Genomic DNA, 10,414 nt, shown 5'->3' on the forward strand with positions numbered 1-10,414 from the left:
TAGTAAGGAAAACACTGAAAAATGCATTTTGTAGTTGTAAATGTATAAATAACCATAATAGAATAATAATTGATAAAAAAAAAATGTAGTTTTATTTGCACTTTACCTTTGAGGATAGACGACGGTGGAGGTGTAAACTGGTGGCGGAGGAGAGGGAGAAGGGAAATGATACTAAAACTTAACATAATGTAACAATAACTTAAAAATAACTTAGAAAAGATTTTTAAAAAATATTATTGTTTTATATATTTTTTAAAATTTTTATTCACTGCTTTTTTGCTTTCTTTCCTTCACTTCCACCAGCACTTTCACTGGAAAGAGGTCACTTGGTAAAATATCTATCCAAAGAGGTTTGGCTTTGCCTACTTTTTAAAATGTTTCTAAAATGATTAGGCAAATGTCATTACTCCGAGCAGCAATACGGCCAGTGTGAACCTTTTCGGGATGTTTCTTTTCAATAAAATCAGTCACTTTCTGATAATACCTCAAGATTTCCTTTATCGAGTGAGATACTTCCACAACGAAGCAAACACGCGGATTGAGACCAATGAACAGAAATGAATAAAAAATGGCACTGCAAACTAATGTAACGTCGTATGGTGAGGTTTTGTTCGTATCGTGGAGCAAAAATATGTTCAAATTTCATGTCGTGTCCTGAAAATTTCGTATGCTGGGGCGTTCGTATCCTGAGGTACCACTGTATATTTATCCTTTTCATTCCAGTCCAGGAACCACAAAACAGCTGGCGAATTGAAGAAAAAATCTAAAAATAACAGAAAAATACAATAGAAAAACCTCATGCACAATTAAAAATGATCTTGATGTCAACCCTTTCTTGTAGGTCACGACGTCTACAAACATTAAAAGTCAGTAAAATTCTTCTTGACAGCACTCTTGTTATATAATCGCATAAGCTGAGAGTCCTCTGGTGGATTTTTGGGCAGTTTAGAATTATTTGCATAATAGTACATAGAAGCCCAGGATTATTTTGACTTAATTGTGTGTGAGGTTTTTTTGATTGTATTTTTCTGTTATTTTTAGAAGCTTTTTTCTTCAATTTGCCGGTTGTTTTGTGGTTCCTGGACTGGAATGAAAAGGATAAATATAGACAGAGAGAGTTTCAAATACATAGTTTCCTATAAACAAAGCATTTTCAGAGCTGTTTTCCATCCTCAGGGTTTTTATCATTCATAAAATACCAAATTCTTTACATCAAACCTCATTTTTCTTAATTTCTGTTATTTCTAAAATCAAACATGAAAAGAATGTTATGGCTTGGAAGATTCGTCCAATGTCAATGGGCAACTGTAATCTTTCAAATGCTTAACACTTTTCTTCATCCAAGAATAAATTGAAGAGACACTTGATGGTGTTTTTCTGTACTTTCTTCTCAGTTCTCAGCTCTTCCTGTATTGTCACCATTTTTAAGTCAGCAAGCTACTAGCACCATTATACAGGTATACCTCAATTATATGTCGTTTGTCAAAAAATATATGGAAAATTAAAAATCAAGTTTAAGTCATTTTATTCGACTTTACGTATGTCCGCCACAAATATTGAAGTCGTAATATCACTATAAAAGCGTTAAAGCACATAAAATCATATTAAAATATATATATTTACATTAAATGTTAATATAATCATCATTAATTTTAGAGAACAAAACATGAAAACATCTGTGTTTCTGTATTGTCATCTTATTAGTGGTCTTTAAGTGCTGAATATTGGTGTTTTCCACAGTAGCTCCAATATCTACCGTTTGGCGTCGTCGTCAGCGCCACTCAATATTGGTAAATTTAATATAAATTAGTTTATTTTCTACTGTCACAAAATAATTTTAATAACTGTATTTGTTATTTAACCTTACAAAATTATCTTATTATATAATGTCTTAGAGAAACCACATTCACAAATAAAGAGTTTGTGATGTACTGTAAACATTGCCAAATTGCAAACATGTACATNGTACATGTGTTTGTAAATTTAGATTTAGTTTTTAATATAGTACAGGAAAAAAAGTAAATTTATTTGTTTGTAAGCTTAAAATAGATTTTTATTAATCATATATTATTAAAAATGCATTTATAAATAAAATACAAAACTGGGAATGGTTATTTGTGGTTTAGCCTAGTGACAAGTAAATTCGACTTACGTCGTCTCTCCTGGAACCAATTACTGACATAAGGCGAGGTATACCTGTAAACCTTTTTATTAAGAAAACTTTGAGTTATTCTTTCTTTCGCTGCAAACTGCATTTCAATAGATTACTTCATTTTTGTGTGTTATGAATTTGTATATTAATAATAGATCTTTCTTGGACATTTTAGATTGTAGATTTTAGATTGTATGTAACATACAAAATGGTCACATAATGTATGGCACTGATTTCCAAACCTGACAAATTCTCTTGGTATGATTTTTTTAAGTGGGCTAGTGAAAATCCATTTTCAGACATTTCCAAACAAGTGGGGAAAGTTAAAATATCATACACTGTTATATGTCACTGTTCTACATAGTTAAAGTTGGCCCTAATTTCCAATATTCAACAAATACAGGCCCAACACTATAATTCCAAAATGACATCTCCACCTGTACTATTAAAACCTGCATGTGCAAGCATCTGTCCATTTCCACAGTTTTCCGAAAAGACATTTTCCCTGTATAAATAGTTCTTTGGATGTTTTTCTTTATTGAAAAATTGTCATCTTCATTTCTGGCAGCACCATGTTGCATCAGCTAATTTACATTTTTACTCTACTACATGGTTGAATTATTTCAGTGTTCAAGTTTGTGCAGTGAATCATCTGAGAAATTAAATAAAAAGTGTGTTTGTTTTCAGCACCATTAAGTGAGAGGGAGCTTGGGATTTTTTCCAAGGCCTTGGAGAAAACTTAAGGGCCTGTTGTGAATTCTATTTGTATAAAATTAGCTAACAGAAAATAAAATTTCTAATAATAATACTAATACTTTTACTATAATAATAATATCTAATACAGTAGAACCTCGAAAACTCGGCTCTCGATAACCCGGCACTCCGGATAACTCGGCCACACACTGGCAGGGCAAAAAAATCCTTAGTTAATTAATTTTCATTATAGACAGCTTTATAAAAGTATAAAAGATCTCATAAAGTATTTTTCTGAGATCTGTCTTTTCAGGTAAATTACTGTACACGGTGTATTCATTAATTTTCATTTTCATGTAGTAAAGGCTCTATGCCTTCATAAAGGACGTACTTTTCCTTTGTTTAGGGGTATTTGGGCAGTTTATTCTCTGTTATATTCTCAAGTAAACAATACATACAAGTACAGTACAGTATTTTCTGAGGAAACACTCGTACTTATTTTTTTAAACTCCATTCCCGATAACCCAGCATTTTCACAAACTCGGCCACCCTTCGGTCCACATTAGGCCGAGTTTACGAGGTTCTACTGTACTTTTTAATAATAAAACAGTCTACATATTTTATTTATTCAAAACACAAAAGGCTAACTGGGCTTCATACAAGGTCTTGATGACCTTGTTTATGTGAGTGAATTAGTGTATCTAGAATTCATAATCTCATTTCATAGAACAGTAGTGTGATTGGATTTTCAAAAGTTGACATATGCATGATTGAAACTTCAGAACCCACAATGTACTGTACATCTTTGATTTTTTTAAATTTATATATTTCTGGCTGCTGGCAATTTTGTCTATGCATGATTGTGGCACTGTATTCATACTTACTAATAAAAAAAGAAATCAGAATTTTATCTCTTCCCAGAATCTTTCTACAGATTTTTTTTTTTTTTTCTTGAAATTGTTTATCATAGAGATGTCATTTACTGGAATTTAATGCCTCATATGATATAGGTATATGGTATATGATAAATATGTATTTCATGAGTAATAATTTATTGTTAGACTTAAATGTAGGAAGTTAAGTTTGATTGTTATATTTTAGTCTATTAAATGGTTTTAATACTTATTTGAATTTTTGATTTATTAATTATAAATGTTAAATGGCAAATTGCACTTATAAAAATTCTGTTATTTTAGGATTTGATCCACGTCCACATTTGGCTAACTTCCATCCAATAGCTGGAGCAACACCACCACCTCCACCATTACAACATCCAGAAGATCAAAAGTCAAAAGTTGCTAATCGGAATACAGGAGTTAAACCACAATCACAGACAACAAATAATGATTTTTCTGCAGGAAGAAATCTTGCTCCTGCTGTTCCGACTTCTGTAGCTTATTCAGTAGATACTGGAAAAATTCCCTCAGGTACAATTGAAAAGCAAGAACCAGAAGCTTTAAAGGATAAACTTTGGCCTTGCCCATCTTGTAAGGTCCCCTTTAAAGCAGCTTCAGAATTACAAGCCCATCTTTCAGCTCATACCAAGGGAGAGAAAACAGTACCTTGTGAGATCTGTGGGAAACTTTTTGCATCTGTAGAAAGAGTACGTATTCACATCAGAGCAGCCCATGGTGAAAAATCATGTTCCTGTGACATTTGTGGCAGTGGATTTAGTTATCGATGTAAGCTATTGGACCATATGAGGACCCACACTGGAGATAAACCATTTCATTGCGACATTTGTGGTAAGAGCTTCTCCCAGAAGAATCATCTGACACGCCATTCCATGATACACACAGGAGAAAGACCCTATCCATGTGACTTCTGTGGCAGAGGATTCTACAGGAAGGACAAGCTGACAAGACATAGGCGGATCCATACAGGTGAGAAACCTTATGCATGTTTAGCCTGTGGTAAAGCTTTCTACCGCCGAGATAAATTAACGCGTCACATTAAAATGCACAGTGGGGAAAAGCCTTTTGCGTGTGGCATCTGTGGAAAAAGATTTATTGAAGAAAGAGATCTGAAGCGACATAAATGCTCCTCTCGACACTTGCACAATTCCAGTGGCCCCAAGCACAACACGGCACAACAGAGCTCTGGGACAAGGCGGAACCAACCGCAGCAGCAACAGCAGCAGCACCAGCAACAACCTCACCAGCACCACCAGCAACTCCAGCCCCATCACCAGCAACAGCAACCCCATCATCACCAGCAGCAACAGCAAGCTCAGCCCCAGCACCACCAGCCCCAACCCCAGCAACAGCAGCCTCAACCTCAGTCTCAATCCCAGCCTCCACCATTTCAGAACCTCAGCCTTCAAACCTGACTGGCAAGGTGCACCGTCTGGGGTGCACTGAGTGGATGGTCAGTCTTCAATGGGCAGCTGTAATCACCTCACCTCTCAGGCAGGCCCTTTTTTATTTTTTATTTTGGTAGTTTATGTTTTCAAAGGAACAAATTTCAATAAACTAGTGTTTACATAAATTTTATGGTCATCTGCAAAATACACAATTGTTGAATGTGTATTTTTATAAAGCATAGTTTATGCACTGTTAATACTCATTGATTCTGGAATATCCAGTAACTTCAAAAGCATGAGTGATGGACTGAAAATAAGGCCTGAAGTATAAGAAAATACAGCTGCCCACAATTAGCATTTTCTGAAAATAGCTGAGTCTGGATATGTGTATATCCAGACAGGGTAGGCATTATAACTTTTTTATCTCAAAATTTAGGAGATTGCATTTCAGAAGCTAAAATTATAATAATAATGAAAAATTACAAAATCTTCCGTATTCTTTAATATGGATAAAATCTCAATCTATCAGCATTTTATTCAATTGTTGTATTTTTATTATTATTATTATTATTATTTTTTATCAGAGTGAATTTTGTTTTGTCTTGTTAATTATATGAATGTATTTTTTCTCTTTTATTGAAATTTTTTAGAAGTTTTGTTATATTATCATTTCTTTAAAAAATCATTGATTAATGTATAACTTTCTTGTTGTTGCATCATTTTATAAACTAAAGTTGACCGTAGTGGTTGTGACACATTTTATCTTTTGTATGTAAAGGAGTTGGAACTTTTTATTTGTTTGTTGTAATATTATATACATACATACTTACCTTTTTTCATGAACAACAGCCAGAGATGACCAGGGAAATTTTACAAATGAAGAATTAAAAAATGTATATTAAGCTCCATTTCAAAAAAATGTGGTTTCAGAATTGTTCTGTGTACCATATATTTTAAAATAATTTGGAGTGGATATTAATTATGTAGCTGTATATACTCATGTAAACTGTGGAGCCTTGTATACAGCGTTATTCAAATATCCAAATTACAATTTAAAAAGTGCAGATGAAGAACTACTATTTTAGAGAATCTGGCAAAAAAAAATGATAATGAGGAGTTGATTACACAAATGTTAATATAATCTCTGGTAGTGTCATAATTTTTTTTATTGTGCCATTGTTGTAGGGAACGGGTGTATAATGCTTGTAGGTCCATATTTTTGTATTATGTAAGTTGGTGTATAAAGAAGTCAGCTTTAGGCAGTTTTTAATCTTGAATCATGCAGTTAGGTTAGTTTATAATTATTGTTAAAGCAAAAAAAAAACAATTTAGAATGCCAAATATACTTTGGGTGTTCACAATGGTGTTCCCTTTCTTCTCTAAGGAATCTTTTTGAATATTCTTAAACTGTGATCAGAATCTATGTTTGGGATTTATTAAAGTTTAAAGGAAATGAAATCCAATTAGTTTTATTTTCAAAGTCAAGATTTTAACCACTATTAAATTGTTGTTTATTGTAGTTTCCAGACATCTATCTCTCAATGCTTTCCTGTTTCTTATTATTGACAAAAGGTAAGTATTATTAATAGGAAAGATTTATTGCTATGAAATATCATGACTACATGTATTTATATATTTTTCTTTTTATTGTTATTAATACTTTGTATTTCAAGTGATTATTTTATATAAATAAANGGGCATATATAAACTTTTTTGGGTAGTTTTATATCTTTTTCCTATCAGAAATGAAAATAAACATTGCATGATTTTGTGTTTTTAAAATGTTCAATGTTCTTAAATGGCAAACAGAATGTCTTGAACAGATTAAATTCTTCTTCATTTTATTTACATTCTACATTTTAATTTTATACTGAAATTTGTTTCGTATTTGACAAAACAAATATAAAGAATGTTAAGTATAAAAATAAACAAATACAGTAAATGTAAAACTAAATTAATTACAATAAATAAGATTATGTAAGTAATTCCAAATTAAGCCACAAAATGTGTTAACATAAACATTCTGTAGAGATTGTTAAAAATAACAAGATCCAATAAAATTACCACAAGTTAGTCAACTCAACTCACCAAAATACCTTATTTTAACATTTTAATTAAAATTTTCAACCTTATTTTAATCCAGCTTGTAGAAGCATTTGGTGCATTAGTCTTAAATAAAAACAACCCTTAGACTCTTAACACCCAAATCCAAGGGTCTAGGTTAGAACTTTTGTTTTTGATGTTTAACAGAATGTCTCTTGATATTACAATTACCAATACCTCTGGAGTGGACCTTGAACCAAGTAAGATTATTGATGACCCTTCCCATTTGACATCTTGACTTTAGTCCATTGCTTCCCATGTCAGTGCAGTGGTACCTCCAAGATGTGTATCAAAAGAACAGAATGTGCTACTTAGATTTTACATATCTTCAAATTTCTCAATGAAACTTTTTACTGTACCTGCCTATCTTATTCATTGGTGTTGGCATCTTGTAATTCTAATGAAGTCATAAAATGAATTTGTTGTCATATACATTTCAACTCATTAAGTTTTGTTTAAATAACTTAGAGAGCAATGACAGCTGCCTTCATGTCTTGCTGTCATCCAGTATTCTGTTGTTAGGTTTGGTTCCTTATTGTGATGCCAAATGATGTAGACTACACTAGATGAACCAAGCACTTTTTGAGCTGTACTCTAAGCATTTTGTTTTCACAGTACATTATAGGAACTAACTATTTACAGTAAGAATTTCCAAATAAAGCAGTTCTGTTTTGTGGTTGGTTGAGGGTCAGAGGGCAATGATTGGTTTCATATATTTGCACTGCATGTGTTATATTGCTTATTACAAAATATTGGTAGACTTGCTTAATGTTGTTTCATGTGCAAGGCTGCTGAGTTAGAGTCAGAATTAAATTTGTTTCTAGTGGAGTCATTCCATAAAAATGGACCAACTCCAATTTCAACTGCTATTTTCTTTTAAATTGTATAATTTATACAGGGTGTTTGAAAAGTTACTGTTCAGTGAGAAATTTGTAATGATATTAAAGTTATATGCATGCAAGACATATAAGTTGTATTAATATGTCCTGTGTTTCCACTTTGTAATAAATGGCATTGCTTGCTCACAGATATTCTGGTTTTGGAAGACTTCTTTGCCAATTGCATAATTTTCCATGGAAACTGGCCTGCTAGGTCTTCAGACCTCATTTCCCTGGATTTTGGGGCTTCTGAGGGATATTCCAGAATTTGCTGTAGGAAAAACTGCAATAACATATGTAAAATTTTACTTTTATTGAAACTTTATTTTAACCTTTTCTCCACTGCACAGTAACTTTATGGACACCCTGTAATAAACCCTTAATAGGAATGTTAACCTATCTTGCATATAGGAGCCTTCTGTAATGCAAGATCTTATTTTAAGAAGATTCCCCAACTTCATAATCTTTCTTTACTTATTATTAATTTTTGTTTTCTTTTCAGAAATGCATATTCAAATACATTCTTTCTTAGCTAATTCTAATTCTAAATTTTTATGTCAAAAGACTCATACAAAATAGCTAAGACGACTCATAAGGAGAGGGCCAGACATTCAGGTTTCCAGTTCAAATGAAATTTGGTGAGTATGTATGTAGCCCTAAACACAAACAGCTCCTCATTCAAATAATAGGACCTACTTATCAAGCATTTCCTAAAAACGGTCCTCTGAAAATTCAGTATTTAGCTTATGTGTTTGGAAGTTTCACTTTTTCTTGGAACGATGATGGCTGAGTGGATAAGATGCTAAGCACTGGAGCTGCTTGAAGTAAGTTTGAACCATTGCAATTTTAGCTTGTTTTTAATGTGTAACATCATTATTTTATTATTTTACTGTATCATTAACATTATTATTGCTATTATTATTATTATTTCTTTTTTAGTTTTAAAATATTTTTATATATCAACTCTGATTATTTTAATACTTAAGTTAGATTTTAAAAAAAAGCAGGAAAGTATTGAGTGATATTGTTTGGAAATTCTGCTCTCTTACAACTGAAAAAAATTAGATATTTTAATCAGCTAAAAATTTTAATTACTTGCTACCAATTCTGATTCTTTTCTTTTTAAATGAGATTTTAACTATTTGAGTTTCAGAAAAGAAATTTATTTCATAATTTTTGAAATGAATTTTGTTCTGATAAATAAATGTTAGCTTATTAGTTAGTAAGGATATTAAATTTGATTAAAAAAATAAACTATTTAGCATTGTTGGCACTATGCCATTAGTATTTAGTGTGCCAATTCCAGCTTGATATGGCAATGTAAAAATTCTTTATTCTCAAATTGTACAAAAATAAATTTAAAAGAATACCTCATAAACTTTATATATTGTTATTGTCTATATGCCAAGCCAAGCAAAATATTGTTCTTTTATAATATGTTTTATAAAAGTATTCTGGTCGTTTTTCAGGTAAAATATAAGACACTGTGCGACAACGGACTTGCAGCCGGTGGACTTCGTTTGACAGAATTGTGGATATTTAAAAGAAAAATGGATTTTATTGGATAAAGGAGAAGCCATGGGATATCATGGGTTAAGTACTTGGTCATAATTTTATGATGCCAAACAATGTATCTGATACTGTGTTATTGCAATTTGAAGTTTTGTTTTATTTAAATGGCATGTTAATTTTTTTTATACATAAATGTTGCATTTTTATTAAATGAGTGAGAAAAACAATTTAATGTACATTGCCTCCATTACATTGAATGCCCAAATATACATTGTTTTATGAAGGTATCATATAATAATTATATATTTGAGGCAAAAATGTAAAAGTGCAATTGTTTTGCTCAGTAAAATATCTTTATTGTAAACTCTTTATTATATTTTAAAAATTTGACATAAATTTATTTACCTCTCACAATGCATGCAGTTTTTTCTTATTTTGCTAATAGAAAAATCTTTTATATATACTAAATTGAATCACACAGTTTTAAAAATTTATTTAATTAAAATAGAATTTCTTAATAATTTTATTTTCTCTTGTTTTACTAACAGAATGATATTGATTTCTTACGTAAATATTTAAAATAATATTTGATTTGTAAATCTTTTTGGATTTTACGTCAAGCTGGGGTGGGCTTGCCACGCTGCTGCACCGTCCCAGGCCAACAAGTTCGTTGTTGCACAGTTGCAGAAATAGTAATTTCTTCGCATGATATTTTTTCAATTTGACTATCATTTCTTGTTATCATTTATCTATTATTTTAACTTTGAGAATGTT

General features: G+C 31.4%; 1 protein-coding gene across 4 annotated transcripts in view; it reads left to right on the forward strand.

The window, feature by feature from the left end:
• The window catches only part of LOC111637197 (gastrula zinc finger protein XlCGF57.1-like), a 52,002-nt gene extending 41,950 nt beyond the window's left edge, over positions 1-10,052 (forward strand). Inside the window, exons 3-4 of one of the 4 annotated variants that reach the window (XM_023382624.1) lie at positions 4,042-4,728; positions 4,913-6,835. In XM_023382624.1, coding sequence (XP_023238392.1) covers positions 4,042-4,728; positions 4,913-5,205 — 980 coding nt within the window. In that variant the 3' untranslated portion in view covers positions 5,206-6,835. Of the gene's footprint in view, positions 1-4,041; positions 6,836-9,597 lie in introns of those variants that run through there. The other 3 variants (XM_023382627.1, XM_023382626.1, XM_023382623.1) reach the window with 3 other exon arrangements.
• The last annotated feature ends 362 nt before the right edge of the window (positions 10,053-10,414 follow it).

Source organism: Centruroides sculpturatus, unplaced genomic scaffold (assembly GCF_000671375.1).
Source record: "Centruroides sculpturatus isolate CEXI.00-Female unplaced genomic scaffold, Cexi_2.0 scaffold900, whole genome shotgun sequence".
Classification (NCBI taxonomy): domain Eukaryota; kingdom Metazoa; phylum Arthropoda; class Arachnida; order Scorpiones; family Buthidae; genus Centruroides; species Centruroides sculpturatus.